The 17,938-nt window shown below is 42.5% G+C and overlaps 1 protein-coding gene across 1 annotated transcript in view; it reads left to right on the plus strand.

The window, feature by feature from the left end:
- Positions 1-16,973, plus strand: part of ABCC3 (ATP binding cassette subfamily C member 3) — a 47,366-nt gene extending 30,393 nt beyond the window's left edge. Inside the window, exons 13-31 of the mRNA XM_059485813.1 lie at positions 111-257; positions 652-739; positions 1,544-1,610; positions 2,750-2,876; positions 3,186-3,362; positions 4,207-4,374; positions 5,097-5,280; positions 6,182-6,287; positions 6,970-7,123; positions 8,526-8,733; positions 9,468-9,778; positions 10,505-10,704; positions 10,803-10,929; positions 11,896-11,997; positions 12,983-13,129; positions 14,056-14,214; positions 14,586-14,752; positions 15,706-15,900; positions 16,539-16,973. Coding sequence (XP_059341796.1) covers positions 111-257; positions 652-739; positions 1,544-1,610; positions 2,750-2,876; positions 3,186-3,362; positions 4,207-4,374; positions 5,097-5,280; positions 6,182-6,287; positions 6,970-7,123; positions 8,526-8,733; positions 9,468-9,778; positions 10,505-10,704; positions 10,803-10,929; positions 11,896-11,997; positions 12,983-13,129; positions 14,056-14,214; positions 14,586-14,752; positions 15,706-15,900; positions 16,539-16,647 — 2,943 coding nt within the window. The 3' untranslated portion in view covers positions 16,648-16,973. The remainder of the gene's footprint in view (positions 1-110; positions 258-651; positions 740-1,543; positions 1,611-2,749; positions 2,877-3,185; positions 3,363-4,206; positions 4,375-5,096; positions 5,281-6,181; positions 6,288-6,969; positions 7,124-8,525; positions 8,734-9,467; positions 9,779-10,504; positions 10,705-10,802; positions 10,930-11,895; positions 11,998-12,982; positions 13,130-14,055; positions 14,215-14,585; positions 14,753-15,705; positions 15,901-16,538) is intronic.
- Positions 16,974-17,938: the final 965 nt, after the last annotated feature.

Below are 17,938 nucleotides of genomic sequence, written 5' to 3' on the forward strand. Positions count from 1 at the left end.
CAGTTTTGTGGTTGGTACTTTTATTTCCAAGATGCCTGTCAGGATTGAGTACTTTTAAAATGTCAGAATATACCAGGCATCTTGCAGTAAACTGCCTTTCTGGCTTTCAGGTAGCACTGACAACATTTGCTGTGTATGTCTCTGTGGATGAGAACAACATCCTGGATGCAGAAAAGGCTTTTGTCTCTCTGTCCTTATTCAATATCTTGAAGTTTCCCCTCAGTATGCTTCCACAAGTCATTAGCAACATTGCACAGGTAAGGAGGGCCTGGAGCACAGGTTGTTCTGAAAAATTTGAACTGAAAGAACATATCCTTGATTTCTGGAATGCAGAGATCCCTTGCATCTGCCTGTTTTAGCTGCTTTTCCTTTTAATATCCTTTCCCGCTCTCCTGCATTGGAAAGCCTGACATCATCTGAGTGAGCCTGTGTGAATTTTGCTTTGCTCAGATAAACTCAGCTTGGTGTGAGAAATTTCACAGTTAAAAGCTTGAATCTCAGCATAAGACTCATTGCAGGGGAGGAATGACTCACTGTTCAGGAAGCCCATGGGGGGAAGCTCAAGGCACTGTGCATGCATTCTTTTTCAGTAGTAAGAGCGTTAAGTCCTCATTAAAAGAATGATGAAATAATGCCACATTCTTTTCCTAGACAAGTGTTTCCCTGAAGAGAATTCAGCAGTTCCTGAGTCATGATGAACTTAATCCAAATTGTGTGGAAAAAAAAGTGATTGCACCAGGTAAAGATGTTGATATTTTTCTTAACTATGCAAATGCAGCAGACTTATCTCTCTTGGACTGGTTGAGCTAGGAAAAAAGCCAAAAAGAAAATAACAGTGTTAATCTTGAGTTTAAAAAAAGGGAAGAAGCTGCTGCTCTAAAAGTGCTTGGTGTTCAGGCTGTGTGGAAATCAGAAAAGTTCCTGGCCATATTTCTGAGCTGGTTGGGCATGAGTTTGCATCTGCAATGTACCGGATGCTTACAGCACTGAATTTGGAATGCATCTGCTGACTCATCTTCTGACTATGGACAGCAAGACTTGTTCAGACCTTTCACACTGCACAAATGCTCAAGAACTTTGTGAACAGTTTTGATTACTTCTGTTCAAAACAGAAGTAGCCCTAAACAGTTGAGCAAGCCAGGTGTGGCAGGCAAAAAGCTGCAGATTGTCAAAGTTAATCTGATAAATCAAAGTAAACAGCATGCAGTGATCTCCTACTGATTTGAAAAGAGTTTCTGAAGTAAAGTTGTGGTGATGCTGAGCAGCACATGTAGGGAGCAGCCCCACCAGGGCAGGGTGAAGCAGGGCATCTTTTCAGCTCCCTAGATCTGCCAGGTCACAGTCTAGAGCTGAAGTGACAGTCAGTTATTTTCACTCTGAAGAAGCCTGTGCTTCCCATGTTCATGACCTGTGCTTCCCATGCCAGCAGAAAAGGGAAGTGCAGTGTGTGTAAATAAAGATCCCTCTGTCAGCCTGTTCTCAGTTGTGCTGTTGTGAGTAACACATCTCCTGCCTCTCTTGTTGTTGTGTTTTTGCCACACAGGCAATGCCGTCAGTGTAAGAAATGCGACATTCAGCTGGGGAAAGGAGCTTAAGCCAACGCTGAAAAAGTAAGATTTCTTTGTGCAGTAGCAATACAATATCTACCTGGTCTCTGGCTCTTGGGAGGCGTGTTTGAAAGGTGTCTGCTAAAAACTATGCATCACATGTCAGCATTTCTTTGCCTTCAAAACATGGAGCTCGTGCCTCATGATCTTTAAGCTTTACAGAACAGGGCTTTAAGGCTTTAACTTCACAGGAACCAGCATAAAATAGTTACCCATTGAAAGACAGGCTCCATAAATTCCTTAAATAGGCATTTTTTAACTGAAGCATTGTATAAATTAGATTGATCTGATGGATTTTGAGGGCAGTTAGGATGCCTGTGTTGGGACCTGGGTGTCCCAGCAGTGGTCTATTACTTGAAGAGGCTTGTGGCAGATTCATCTCTGTGGCAGTGGAAAGGCCATCTTTAGACTGTGGGGGCGACTGTTTTGCACATTTGCCTCCTTGTATGAACAGAAACAAAATTTGCCTGGAAGCATATATACCTTCTGTTATGCATCAGGATATATGTAAATAGAAGTTTGACTGGATTTCACTAGTGAAAAGCACTTTGGCTGCAAAGAGACTGTGTCTCTTTGTCAGTCATTTTTATATCAGTTCACCTTCAGGGCTTAAAGTAGTACCTTTGAGAACACAGTGGGGAAAACAGTAAAGGATTTTAATTGGGAAAGTCCTGTTTTTCTTGTGTCATTGTGAATCCTATTTACCAGCACAGGAAATACAGTTCTGAAGTGGTCTGAACATTTTTAGATGGGACATATTCACTCACTACTTTTTTACATTTGCTTTCGGTTTTAAAATCAAACCCCAAAATACTTCTGGAAGATTGTCTGTTTTCAAAATGCTTATTAACTTAATTTGACTTGCTGATGAATTGATACAACACAGCAAAGAGTCTTAGAAGGCTTGTTAACAAACCTACTGCTTTAGCAACCAGCAAGATATGTTATGCTGGGTTTTCATTTGCTCCTCAAGTTATGGTTACAGTTGATTGTATGCAAGAAAGGGAGGAGAAAACCAGTGACCAAACTTTGCTTATTATATCCAGTCAGGCTGTGACTGTGTATTTCAGCCCTGGTTTAAAGACCGCTGATGTCTTTAGTAAGCTAATGTTCAATTCATTTCAAGCTTATTTCCTCCACAGTATAAATATGTTGATCCCCAGTGGTTCTTTGGTTGCCATTGTTGGCCATGTTGGCTGTGGGAAGTCTTCTCTGGTGTCTGCTCTCCTGGGTGAGATGGAAAAGCTGGAAGGAGAAGTGGCTGTGAAGGTTGGTGGTTTTTTATGAAACCATTTAATGATGGTAGGGAAATGTGCTGCTTATGCCTGCCCTTGCCTAGAACGCACCTCAGGCTCCAGAGGGAATTCTAGTTGCTCCTCTGGCAGCTTGTCTGCATGTTTGAGTTTTGCCCAGTTTTATATGAAGTTAGTTTCCTGATTTGATCAATGATACATGAGCAGTTAGCACACATATACATATAATGTGAATGTATAGAAACCATAGACATGCTGAAGATCTTACTCAGAGTATGAATTCATGCTTGTTATGAGTCAGAGATTTTCTCTCTCCTTTTTCTAGGGTTCTGTTGCTTATGTGCCTCAACAAGCCTGGATCCAGAATGCCACGCTGAAAGATAACATTTTGTTTGGCCAAGCTCCTAATGAGGAAAAATACCAAGATGCCCTGGAGGCCTGTGCTTTAAAAACTGATCTAGAAGTGCTGCCAGGAGGAGATCAAACTGAGATAGGAGAGAAGGTAAATTTTTTTTAGGTAGATTTTTTTTTTTCAAGTCAGACCTGCCTGGTGATTCCTGCTCTAGCTAAGGAGATAACACTGTAAAATCAGCACTTCGTTTGATTTGATCTTCACGATGGCATCCCTGCTACAATCAGCACCAAAAACATGCAGGGCAGTTGTCCGGAAAGCACTTGACTTGAATGTTGTCTTAATTGCAGGCTTGTGTGTGTATTGTGGTGCAGAATTACACATCCAGTCCTGGAAGAGCGGAGTGCCCTCTGTTTGTCTCGTATTGTAAAGGTGCATCTGTCCAGAATCACTGAAGGCCTTCCTTTTCCTGTAGGGATTGAAAGGGAGGGAACAGATGGTTTTGCTTCAAGTGAAAAAAAAATTTGATCATCCCTTAACACATTTTAATGAGAAACACTTACATCTGTGTTTACCAACAAAGATATTATTTTTTCATAGGCTACTGAGTCTGAGCTAGAGTACATGAAATGGTGTGGAGATGGGGATTTGTGTATAAAAGGAAATATGTGGAAGATGTTCCAGGTGCCACAGCCCTGCTTTGAAATTTGCATTTTACATCCTGGTTGACAGTTTCGCTTTTTATTGTTTTGTGTTTTAACAGCTCCCTTTAGGAGCTTATTAAAAAAAGACTTACTGCATCTCCAGTTTGCTGGGTGAGTGGAAAGTTTGGCAATTAGCAGGCAGGTCTAGAGGCATTCTGTACCCATCTCTGGGTGGGTTGTTTTCTTCAGTTTTCATGTTTCAATTTAGCACCCAAGTGCTGGGCTGAGTGAGAACCATGAGCAGTCAGAGCTTTTGTGTGACAGATTTGTTCTCTCCTGTCTCCCTCCAGGGCATCAACCTGTCGGGGGGGCAGCGGCAGCGAGTGAGCCTGGCCCGTGCCGTGTACAGCAGCTCGGACATTTTCCTGCTGGACGATCCCCTGTCTGCCGTGGACTCGCACGTGGCCAAGCACATCTTCGACAAAGTCATTGGCCCGGATGGGATCCTGAAGGGAAAGGTAAACTGGGCTTAAGATCCTCTTGAAAGCACACACAAACTCAGGAGCACAGAAGCTGTTTCACCACGCAGGCCTGAGTGACAGCTCCTTCCTGAGACTCTGTGTGTAGCTGGCCAGGCCTGTACCTCTCCTCACAGCCCGGGCTGTGGCGGAGTGCTGCTCACACACGTCCAGAACACTGTGCTCTGGTCAGAATGTGTACAGGCAGAAACCTGCCCTGCCTTTTAAAATCCTTTCTCTATGAGATCTCCAAAAAGCAAGGCATGTGCTGGAACATGCACAGGCTAGTAGTGTTAATTGTTGTTTCTTGGGGCAGTGCAGCCAGGAAGCTGCACCAAATATGGATGTTACTGAGGATTTTGGCAACAACAACCCAAACTGCAGTGGTTTTGCTGCACCTTCCACTCCTGCTGCCATCTTCTCACGTCATCTTGAAGCTCAAAAGGGAAGGGCTGCAAAGAAAATCATCATAAGGGAGGGAGGGAATGATAATTCAGTGTGTTTACTTTCCTCTCTGTTTTTGTCAGCAGTAGGAGCAAAGAGACTTCATTTACATCAGGTCAAGCTAATTTGCCTAATGTGGACAGTGTTATTTCACTTGCATTTCACCTTGACACAATAATTCATTCCCTGTCCCAAAAATGTATTTGGCTTGCTGAGTACTGTCAGTCCCCACAGTGCAAATGAAGGATATGTGGTTTTTTTTCCTTTTCCCTATCCAGACCCGAATCCTGGTAACCCACGGCATTAGCTTCCTACCTCAGGTAGACCATATATTTGTCCTGGTAGATGGCAAAATCTCTGAAATGGGATCTTACCAAGAGCTTCTGAAACAAAACAAGGCCTTTGCAGAATTCCTCCGGAATTATGCACTGGATGAAGACATTGAAGAGGATGAACCAACAAGTACAGTATTATTTTTTCTTAAAACATGTCTTCTGTCAACAAGATTACAGATACTTTCTCTGTGTAGTGTCCCCTGGTTCTTCATGGCATTTGCCTTTCTGCACTACTGTGAAAATTATTGTCTGTGGCCAGGTCTGTACAACTGAGAAATCTTTTCACTAATTTGTTTCAAAATTTTGTGTGGTTTGTCCTAGAAGAAAGCAATCTTGTCTGAGAAATTATTTTAAACTTGGGAATTTATTTTACAATTAGAAAGGTCAAGCTCAGCAAGAAGACAAAATAGCCAAGAATAAACTGGGTATGAAAGGGGCTACCCAGAGCCTGGTGTGTTTTTCCTTTATATGTGATTGTGGTATTTTTCATGTAGCGAAGTCCAAATGAAATTTTAATCTTGGGTTGCTTTTCAGCTTGGTTTGATTCTGACAAAATGATGCAAGATAAAAGCATTCTGGTGGATGTTTCCCCTGTGTGATAGTGTTCCCATGCCTCTGCACTGCTGCTCTCCAGCCTGGCAGAGGAGCATGCATGGCACCTTCCAGCCACAGCAGAGGCTTACAGGGCTCCTGATGTGACTCCCCCAGCCCAGGCTCATGTCTAGAATGTGCCAAATTAGTGAATTTAGCTAGAGCCAACTCTTAACACAGGCAATAGCCTGGCATTCTGATTGGTTAAAGGGATGTGATACAAGTGCATTTGGCAGTCAACCTACGTCACAAGATCTTTGCAATTTCGTTAGAAGTGATGCACAGAAGGGATATAAACAAAGCTAGGGGGGAGCTTATGCATGATAATTTTCCTGGGGGAGCAGGGGTGGGTTTGTTTTCATGGCTCTTCCTTTTTATAGCCACCTTTCTCTGTGCTTTCCTATGACAGAAAATTGAGGTGTGATCTTGTCTTGCAGTGCTGGAGGAGGAAGAAGTGCTGCTGGCTGAAGACACCCTGAGCATCCACACAGACCTGGTTGATAACGAGCCCGTGACAAACGAGGTCCGCAAACAGTTTCTTAGGTAAACATGAGGTCCTTGCTATTCTACTTTGTGTCTGGGGTAAAAAACATCTTTCAGATGTCAGTCACATTCTGCTTCTCCATCTGGGCTTCAGTTTCCTCAATTTCCTCTCATAAATAAATTGGTTTAGTATCCTTTTAAAAATAAATGTGAACACTCAAGATCAAACATCTATTCCTTCTGTATTTTTTTCAGTCTGAACTGAACTAATTTCTAAAAGCAGCTCTCTGGTTCTCAGATAACACCACTGTGTGTATTTACCCACACAATGGTGAACGGCTGCCAAATGTGTGAAAAATAAACTCCTTGCATTGCACCTTTCCGTTGGGAGCCTTGGAAATCTTTGAAGGTTTTTATAATCATACCCATAGATGCTGTCCAGCTACTGCTGATAGGAAAACAGAAAAGCTCAGGGTTTAGTTTGAAATGTCTGCCTTGTCATGAAGCCTCTAAAGGCCTTTCCTAAAGAGCTTAGGCTCTGCCACAGCCTTTCTTAGATCCTGTATTTCTGGCATCCCTGAACATGCAGAGAGGTGGAAGAAGCATCCACAGCTATGAGTGAGGCTGGTATGGGAACTTAGTGGAAGAGCTGGGAATAAATCCAATTCACTACATCCCAGCCTTGCCTTAGCACTGCCACAATATGCCCTTTTTCTCCTAATGACTCTTGTGTTTTAACTAGGCAACTTAGTGTAGTGTCTTCTGAGGGAGGAGAATGTCCCAACAAAATGTCAACGAAACGAAGAGTCTGTGAGAAGAAGCCAGCAGAGCCTCCTCTTCCAAGAAAAAGTGCTAATGAGAAACTTATTCAGGCTGAAACCACTGAAACAGGCACGGTATGGTTTGATTCCCCCCTCCCTTTTTTTGCCTTTTTTTTTTTTTTTTTTTTTGAAAAAAAAATCCACTTTATTTTAACATTAGATCCAGTTCTGTTAAATATGTGCACAAATCACAACTGCAGGCTTTAGGCATTAATCTGGTGACCACTGATCATTCAGATTAGGGATTTTGGCAGAGATTTTGGCACCTAGGTAGCCCTATATACTTAGGAGAACAAAAAAAAAGGAAAAAATAATCTCTTCCAGTTCCCTCCACAGTCACCCAATACTGCAGAGCCCTGCATTCCATCAGCCCTGCCTTTGTCTCGCAGAGCTTTCAGCACTGTTGGTTTTTAAACTGTTTGGCTGCTGCTGAGTCCAGCTGCAGCACTGGGTTACACGAACCAGCTGCCTCTGGGTGCCAGTGAGGCTGTTCTGCCTAAATACTTGCCAACCTAAGTACAGAGCACTTTGTGCTTGTAGGTACAAAGAGGCTGTATTCCTCCTGAGTAGGGCCAGGGAGAGAAATAGGAACAAGAAAAAAGAGAGGATGGTACCACAAAAGTCAAAGAAAGGAACAGAGAGGAGCAGCAGATGGAAGAGGAGCAAGGAGGTTTGATAAAGAAAAAGCCCCTTCCTTCCACTTCAGAAGGCTCAGTGTGTCCTGTTTAGTCTGATGTACATGATCCATGGCACAGACCTGCTTTTTCTGTGGATTATTTTAGCCTTCCAAGTCACTAACCAACAGCACTTGTTCTTTTAATTATTCCTCCTTATACTTTTTACTAAGCACTGAGTTTTGTCCTGAGTCTCTGTCTCTTTTTGCTTCTCTGCCTTTTTGCATGACCTTAGAGACAGCACCTTTACTTCTTGCTGTTTATGTTCTTGTTGGATTGCATTAGCATTTGGTACCTCATTTAAGTTGCTGTGAAGACACAGAGTGGAGGCATGTTCAACACTTTTGCTTGAATAGGCCATTTAAAGTTGTCTTGAGTACGATACTCCTGCCAAGTTGCTTCTACTTCCTGAAAATCTTGGCTCCTATTCTTATTACCCATCTTTTGCTCCTATTTGATCTGGCTTCTTTCTTTCCTTTTTTGTTTTTTCTTCCCCCTCTGGCATAGTCTTAAAAACTAAAACCCCACAAAAGTAATGAAATACCAATCCTTAACATGGAGGAGAAGAGTGTTTCAGAGAGGTTTCTGACTTGTTTTGAAAGCCATCATCCTGACATGGAGCTCAGGCAGATGAACCTTTCTCTGTGGTGTTTAGGAGTTCAGGCAGTTTTGAGTTAGGCTGGTGTCAGAGTGTGTTAAAGTTTTGTCAGCAGTTCCTCTCACAAAGAATGTTTCTATATTGTGATTCTCTTTAAACTCCTTGTGTGGGTTGTGCAAATCAGCTTTACTGTGTGATTTTGCAGGTAAAGCTAGCAGTGTTCTGGCAGTACATGAAGGCTGTCAGCCCTGTCATTTCTTTGGTGATCTGTTTCCTGTATTGCTGTCAAAATGCTGCTGCCATCGGGGCCAACGTGTGGCTCAGTGACTGGACCAATGAACCGGTGGTAAATGGGACTCAACACAACACAGCCATGAGAATTGGGGTCTACGCTGCCCTGGGCCTCTTGCAAGGTGAGGACAGGTAAAGTCATCATACCCCAACGTGGCACCAGTTGCTAGTGGTCCAAAAGGATGATAAGTTTAGATTACATATTAGGAAGAAATTATTTATTGTGCTGGAGGTGAGACCCTGGCACAGGATGCCCAGAGAAGCTGTGGCTGCCCCATCCCAAGGCCAGGTTGGATGGATTTCTGAGCAGCCTGGGGTAGTGGTGGTGGGGTTGGAACTGGGTGATCTTATAGGCCTCTTCCAACCCAAACCATTCTATGATTCTGTGAAAATTGCCCCGCAGCTCCTATCCTAAGCAAGAAAGCTCATGTAACCTGGAGCTACACAGTCTGAGCTCAGCCCAACACTTTTAATTTTGTTGTGAAGCCCTTGAAGGGGCTGAACAGGTGATGTGGAAGCTTGAGAGAAGCAAGATGGAAAGAAAACATGCACATTTCAGTGCAGAAGGGGATGAAGGGTTGGGGTGAAGTTGTAACATTAGGACATCATGGAGGATTGTGGAAAACAGCAGGAAGATGGTTATGTGTCTGTTTCCCATAGAGAGGATGGTGAATCCTGTGGATGTTCCTGTGCCTTAGGCAGCAGTGGATGCAATGCTGATGTGCACAGGAAGAGAGGGTGGGCAGGAAATAAAGTGAAGTAAAACAAGCTTGGACCACAACAGGAACTGCCAAGGGTCAGGGAAGCTGTGAATCATGGACATCATGGGATAACACATCTGCTCCTCACCTGTCAGGGCTCATAGTGCTGATCAGCACCTTCACGCTGGCTATGGGGGGCATCAGTGCTGCCCGGACCCTCCATGCTGCACTGCTGGAGAACAAATTCCACACCCCACAGTCATTCTATGACACCACCCCAACCGGGCGCATCATCAACCGCTTCTCCAAGGACATCTACATCATTGATGAGGTCATCCCACACACCATCATAATGTTCCTGGGGACATTCTTCACCTCCTTGTCCACCATGATCGTTATCATAGCGAGCACTCCACTCTTTGCTGTGGTTATAGTCCCACTGGCAATTCTCTACTTCTTTGTTCAGGTAACTGGAAAAATGTGTGACAACTATTGCAATTATTCCATTCCTTTTCTTTTTAGGGAAAACAACACTGATTTGTGGGTGAAATGGAAATACCTGAAGTAGCTATGTGTTTATATAAACAAAACATTACTTACTTTTTTCAGAAAAAGAAATGTCCTGCAAGATGTGGCCATAAAACAGATAGGCATAAACTTTTTTAGCTTTTAAGTAATAAAAAGTAACCTTACTGCTGGAGCCAGCACTGCAGTGCATGCCAATATATTAAATGTGGATATATTTGACATACTGAAAAGTTTTCAAAGTAGTTAGGAATTAAAATGTTGAAAATAGAAAGCATCAATTTTATTGATTTCTGAGCCATAGTCAAACTTATTTTACAGACTGTAAATAGAGACCTGATAATGGAGGTGCAAATGCACAATTTGTTTTCTTGGAAAATGAGGCTCCTACAAATGGATTCATTCTGCTTGATTATATTAATTAAATATAGAGGGACATAGATAAATTCAACTTTCAGTCTATAGAAATTGCAGTTACTCAATACTCTTGTGGAATGATGTAAAGGTAACTTTCTTGATACTTTTCCTAATTTTGGACAATATTTTAGAGGGTTGGAGTGCATTAGTAGCAACCTCCTTTAAATCCTTAACCTAAGAAATTCTTCACTGTTAATTTAAAAAGTGAAAGTATTTCATGAACCTTTCAATTTCCTGTGAAAAATGGCAGCGATTCTATGTGGCAACCTCCCGCCAGCTGAAGCGCCTGGAGTCTGTGAGCAGATCCCCCATCTACTCCCACTTCTCAGAGACTGTGTCAGGGGCCAGTGTTATCAGAGCCTACAGGAGAGTGAAGGCCTTCGTGGACATCAGTGATCTGAGGGTAGATGAAAATCAGAAGAGTTATTATCCTGGCGTAGTGTCAAACAGGTAAAACATAATTTCTTGTTTCCACTTAGATAACCCTGTTTGCACAACTGGTCCGAGGCAACCTTTTCCCACACTGCTTACCTCTGCATTCTTCCCAGGTGGCTGGGCATCCGAGTTGAGTTTGTGGGGAACTGCATTGTCCTTTTTGCTGCCCTTTTTGCTGTGATTGGTAGGAACAGCCTGAATGCTGGCCTGGTGGGACTGTCAGTGTCCTACGCGTTACAGGTACATGTTACAGCTTTACTGGGGGAGTGTACATTTTTGTATATGATATGGATATATTTCCAGTAATCTAAGTACTTGCTAAAGCTGGAGTTAATAAGGAAATAATTGAAATGAGTAGTGGGATGTTTGGAAAACAGAGATTCACACTGGATGCTGAAATCATCAGCAAGCTCACATGAAGGAGGATCTCAGGGCACTTTGGGAGCATCAAGGCTGTGCTGCACCCCAGCACCCTCAAGCGTGGTGCATGGGAGCCCCAGAACATGAGTAAGTGCCAGAACATCAAGAACAGACCATTTGAGCAGTGTGGCTTAATGTGTTGTGCATCAATCCTGCTGTGCAGCACATTGGTGTGTCCAGGTAATTACAGGCAGATCAGTGGGACTTATAATTAGACAAGGCAAACTGTAGTGACCCAGGCTGTGGAGAATGTAGCAGATTTAATGGCATCACTCTTGCCAGAAGTGTTTTAGATACCCTGAGTGTGCAAAGTTGCTGTTAGCAGTTTTCCAGTGAAAGGCATGATTTGGGGAATGACTTCCTTCCAGCTTTTTTTGAGAGGGGCAAGTGTTAAATCAGCAAGAAGCATCATCATAATCTTCTTCATCTAAGCATTTGATAATCTGTATATTTCTTGTCCCAGTAACTGTATTAACTTTAATGCAAAGGTAATGATCTCATTTGTAGCATTAATGTGAATCCATGTCTTAATAGCAATGTCTGCTGTTGTTGGAGGTTTTTGGGGTTAGCTTTTTCTGTGGCTTTTTTGGGGGGTTTTTGGTGTTTTGTTCGTGCTGGGGTTTTGTTTCTTTTGAGAGGTTTGTTTTGGGGGGAGTTGTTTTGGTTTTGTTGAGGGGGGTTGTTTGTTTTGAAGCTCTGTTTTGTTTTGTTTGTTTTGGTTTTGTGGTTTTTTATTATATGTGTTGTTCCTCTGTGGGTGATATTTTGTTCCTTGTCTTCCCCAAGGTGACCGTGTCTCTGAATTGGATGGTCCGAATGACTTCTGAACTTGAGACCAATATTGTGGCTGTGGAAAGAATAAAAGAGTATTCAGAAACTGAAACAGAGGTCAGCTACCACGAGTCCAGCATGCTCAGCAACAAGATGAAAATTTTAATGCATGCATGTACATGGTCCTTCTTGAGGCTCTTGAGATGGTTCCTGCTCTGAGAGTTATCATTTAACCTGAACAAATGTCATGCTCTGAACTGTAATTTATTCTATCACAGCTCCAAATTATTATTGCTGTCATGCAGCCTGTGCTTAGCATGTCATTTTCAGCTGCTGTGAGTGGCTATAGCACAGGAGATGAGTTTCACATCAGAATATTGGTCCCTTTGTGTTTGAAGAGTTTGATGCCCTGTCTCCCCTGTGTGGCTGGTGCCATGGTCCTGCTCATGAGCAGAGCTGCAGTACAATTATCAAGTCTTACACATGAGCAGAGCTGCAGTACAATTATCAGGTCTTACACACGTTTTCAATAGTACTTCTATTTAATCAACTTAATCAGTCCTCACCTCCCATGAGAAAACATCTCTAGGTTCACTGAACTGCTAATCATCCAATTGCCTACCTTTGCTGCCAAAGACTTCTGAAGCTGGCAGATGGAGCTGTGCCAGGAAAGCTGCTCTCTGGACACACTGGTTTGTTAGTCCTATGTGCACACTAAGAATTAAGAAATGGAGGAGACCTGCAGTAAACAGTTCTGCAGATCAAATATTTAACCTGGAACAAAAAAGGTAGCTAGACAAGATGTGTGATAGGTGTTATAAACCATAGCTTGAGCTGGCAGAAAACTGACAGTGTTCTGTTAAAGCTGATGGGAAAATATTAATATCCATTGAGGATTCATCCCTCTGTGCTCAGAGTTTTTTCCTGTTAACTTCACAGCAAAGACTTGGGGTGGATACTTAGGACCCCATGTTTTTTCCCCATTATTATAAATTTATTTGATCATGGAGATTTCATTTATCAGATAAAATGCTTTTATCTGAGTTTGAATTATTTTTTTCTCAAGCCTATGTGAGGCATTTCTGACTTCTGTTTTCCTCAGGCTCCCTGGATCATTGAGGGCAAGAGTCCTCCAGAAAACTGGCCATCCAAGGGAGACCTGGAGTTTGTGAATTATTCAGTGAGGTACAGGAAGGGCCTAGATCTGGTGCTGAAGGATCTAAACCTCCAAGTGCATGGTGGGGAAAAGGTGAGTTACCAGCTGAATGTCTGCTAGAACTTTGCTCTGGGCCTCTGGTGACAGCTGTGGAGTAGAGGAGAGGGTCCAGAGGAGCACTGATGCCAGTGCAGGAGCCAGCAGTGACACCTGTGCTGTCCATGTGCCAGCATCCTCCTGGCTGGAAAGCAGTAGAGTAAATTGCATTGCACTTTCTGGACTTTCCAGTTCACTTGGCAACAGGCTCCCATATGCCATGTAGGAGGCACCAATGCAAGTGACAAAAATTCAGTGACAAGAATGCTTTTCTGAAGTGTACAGATGGGAAAAGGAATTCCAGCTTTTTCTTGTCTTTGACTTCCCCTGTGAAATTTTGGCATGGAAGGAAATGACATTCTTTGCTTCCTTAATCAGGAAATTGCCTTTATTCTGGGAGATTCATTTCTTCATGCTTTGATGGAAAGTTCTGAGGTTTGCCTGCTGGAGACAGAATAATTAGCATGGGAAAGTCCTTTCCTGAACAAGCTGTTGCTAAAAAATAGAATTGCCCTTATTCTAAGCAGACAGGATGACAGCATCCTTCTGGCATGGAAATACTTGTGCTTACCATGAAGTAGGAATTGCCTTAGAGAGCCTTTATTTCTTGTCCTTGAGTGCCTGGACCTACCATGGGTCTCCCAAATCACCCAAAGTTATGTAGGATGGCTCTAGGCCTGTGTTATTCATTGTATTCATGACATGTGATATTTATATGGAATATCATTCCAGTTACAGGAATGGCAATAAGTACATCACAGTGTACCCAGGGTTTGTGGGGAAGGATGGAACATTCTTTCTTAGATTCAGATCTTCAGTCAAACCTCTTAGAACAATCTTGGGGGGTTGTTGGGGAGTTTTTTGTTGGGTGTTGTTTTCTTCTTAACTATGTGCTTTGTTGTTAAACCTGCAATTTGTTGTAGGTTGGAATTGTTGGCAGAACTGGTGCAGGGAAATCCTCCATGACACTCTGCCTCTTTAGGATCCTGGAAGCTGTAAAAGGGGAAATTAAAATTGATGGCGTGAAAATTTCAGAAATTGGTCTCCATGACCTTCGATCAAGGCTAACAATTATTCCTCAGGTACTGTTTCTGTGTGTCACAATGAAGGACTGTTTTCTAGAAGCTTAACAAACCATAAATAATTGTTTATCCAAAGAGGAAAATGTTTTGTTGCACTCAGAAAATTGTTTCAGAAAATCAAACTGTTTATACTTTCACTGGTCCCATCCTGCCACCTTATAAGCTGGGTGATAAAAAAGGATTTAGAATAAGCCATCTTTAGAGCTGAAAGTTGGGTTTGAACTGTATGATGTAAAGTATTTTCAGAGAGGATGGGATTGGGAGGTAGCCTACCTGCGATGCAATGGACACCTCAAAGCAGCAGCCCAGTACAGTATCTGTACTTAAAACAGCTAAAGCATTTGTCTAATGAAAATTGGTTTTATATCCAGGATCCTGTCCTCTTTTCTGGAACACTGAGGATGAACCTGGATCCATTTAATAAGTATTCAGATGAAGAAATATGGAAAGCACTTGAACTGTCTCATTTGAAGAGGTTTGTCAGCAGTCAGCCATCCATGCTGGACTATGAGTGCTCAGAGGGTGGAGAGAATCTTAGGTAAGGAATGCCTTGACTGGAACATACACTGAGCTGTCATTCAGCTGTGACAGTGGGTGACACCTGAGCACAGGCTAACATTGGTCTGTCATATCTGAAATGATTCAGGCACCTGGTTCTGTTCCAAGAAAGCCACCAATGTTCAAATGTTTGCCTCCTCTTCTGCCTCTGCCACAAATTATCTGATTCCTCTCCCAAACCCAAATCCCATCTTGTCAGAAAGAAGTTTTAGGATTGCAGGATATTAGGGACAGGCAGCCCCTTAAACACATTCTGGTAGGAAGGGAAGTGCCATGATAACATAACTGCTGTGCTGAGTAAGAGTTCTCTGCCTGACACTTCAGCAATGTTTATTTTCCATTACTATTTGAAAGGCCCATGAAGACATGACTGGGGATGATAAAATGCCATGTTCTGATATGCTTCATTGGCTTCTGAGGCTGTGGTGTCACCAGATTGCCTGTGATGAATGTTTGAGTGCACACACTCAGAGACTGAGTCTGGGCTATGTTTGTGGCAAGGGAGGAAGTCTGGGTTGTTCAGATACATGTATATATTTTATTTTTTATGGTAGAAAGGACTTGCAGCCTCATAACATTTTCTTTTCCTTTTTATTTTCTTTTTCCTAAGTTTGCATATGCTCAGTGTTATCAGAACTATGAGTGTTTCTTAAAGCTTGGGCAGAAATGTTGTCATTAGCTGCCCTGGCTTTTGTCACAGTGATAAAAGGTACATTTGGTGGCTCTGCCAGCATAGGGCCAGGCAGTAAGTGATCCTATCACAGTTAGGGTAGGTATGCTGCAGCCTGCATGTGTGAGCTATGGGGCTGACAGAACAGACAGCTTGCAAAATATTTCAGGGGTTTTTTGGTAACACTGTGAGTGACCTGCTGAGCACAAGTGGCTGTGAGCAGTGGGGAGCTGGGCTCACTGAGAGGCTGCCTGTGCTTGCAGCGTTGGCCAGAGGCAGCTCGTGTGCCTGGCCAGAGCTCTCCTGCGCAAAACCAGGATCCTGATCCTGGATGAAGCCACGGCCGCCATCGACCTGGAGACAGACGACCTCATCCAGATGACCATTCGGACACAGTTTGTGGACTGCACAGTGCTGACCATTGCACACAGGCTGAACACAATCATGGATTACACCAGGTGAGGTCTCTGAGTAGCGCGTGGTGGGCTCGTGGGTTTGCTGGGGATGTGAAGCAGCACTTCAAGGGCTCTGGTTTGTCTCTAGAGATGAACACTGGTTCTCTTGTCGGGCAATGTGTAAGCAATGGTGTGCTGTATCATCCCAGAATTTTCAGCCCTGACTTTGCCTCTGTTGGCATAGGAAACAGGTTCTATATTCATAAACCAGAACTGTGTAGGGGACACTGCCCAGGGACACTCCTGAGACTGTCTGGAAGCTTATGGAACCTTGTTAAACCAGCAGCTGCTGTAACTTCTTCCCTAACAGCATGCCATTTTAATTACTTGAAAATATATTAGTATTCTTCATGAGCTTTTATCTCCTTGGCTTTCTGGAACTATAGTCTCAGTTCCAGATGCTTTTTTTCCCTCTTCTTGCCCCTGGGAGACAGTGACTGTCCTGTAACTGTTTTTGTCAAGCAGCAGCTCAGGGAGAATGTTTATCATCTATTGTGTTTTAACATGTGAAAATAATTGAGGAAAACAAAAGCAAGGCAAAGATTAGAGAAGTTTGCTTTGTGACACAAACAGGTACTGCATTCCTTGTGAGGAATTTTCTGATACATCTTTCCCCCCACACCATCTTTTGTTTTGTACAGGGTTCTTGTTCTAGACAACGGGACCATAGCTGAATTTGACACACCTGCAAACCTTATAGCAGCAAAAGGTATCTTCTACAGTATGGCCAAAGATGCTGGACTGGCATGAAGAGAAGACCCCTTGGGTTTTGGTTTGGTGTTTTTTGATATTACTGTCTTGTCACAAAAGTGACTTGTGAATGTACTGTAATTTACAAAACAGTTTTTGTAGTCGACTCAACTTGTGATATGTGAACAAAGAATTTTACAATTATAAGGACCAGGAAGTGAATTTTACATTTTAAAATATTTTCTATATACATAAAGTATTTTATTACATGTTTTTTTTCCTGAAGAATGACAAATATTCCACCAAGAAAATGCATGTACCACAGCACAATTATGTACTGCATTCAGGTTTGTAATTAGTAAATTATATTAATGGTACGAATTACACCTGAGTTGTGTGTTTTCTGCATAAGGATTCATAGGATTTGAAGTGAAAAGACAGGCCTAGTTAAGCTGACTCAGCGGAGTAACAGTGAAATGCTGTGTAACCTCTGAGAAGTTCCAACTTCTTCCTTTCAGTATTTCCCCCAGGACAAGGGAGTCCTTGGGACCTTTAGGATCTGTGTCCAGGGCAACTTTGTCGTTATAAAATTCCTCTTCAGCCTAAGGAGCAACATGTATTTAAAGCTAAACCTACAAATGGCTTCATATAAAACATTAACTACACGGATTTTTTCCAATTCAGTAGACCCCACACAAGCTCACAGGGACACGATTGGACCAAAGGTATGAGAAGTTTGCTGTATGTCTTTGGTAAGAAGCCACTAAGAGTAAGTCTTCACTTAAGCTGAACGTGCATGCTGAGACAGGTGTGTATTTAGTTTATCTTGTTCAACACTTAATCATCTGAAATAATGGGTGATTTGTTTTGCAGAAATAATTACCTATTTTATTATTGATAACCAGGCCTCTTCAGATAAAAGGAGGCCTGTGTTCAAACAGCATTTGCTGCTAGAATCTGTTAGAACCTCTTTTGCTTTAGTTGTTTGTGTCTTACAGTAAGCACTCCAGAAAACCACCCAGCAAGAAAAAGTTCCTATGTTTTACCAGAAGGAAAGTGCAGAAAATTTTTGAGAAGACAAAAATAATAATTTGTTAATTCTTACAAATTATACTTCTGAAATAGAAACCCAAATCTGCCGCCAAGCATTTATTAGACATTAACATTTCCTATTTCAGAGCACAAAGTAATGAATTATTTATCACACACAGAATGTGATGGTTATACACTGATGAGATTGGGGAGTGATAATAGTATCTTCCTGGTATAAACGGCACAAGGTATAAAAATATTCCTGGGAATGCATATATAGGAATCAGCACATGTGCAAGTTTGCTGTCCAAGAGATGAG

The sequence above is a fragment of the Ammospiza nelsoni genome, chromosome 19 (genome assembly GCF_027579445.1).
Source record: "Ammospiza nelsoni isolate bAmmNel1 chromosome 19, bAmmNel1.pri, whole genome shotgun sequence".
Classification (NCBI taxonomy): domain Eukaryota; kingdom Metazoa; phylum Chordata; class Aves; order Passeriformes; family Passerellidae; genus Ammospiza; species Ammospiza nelsoni.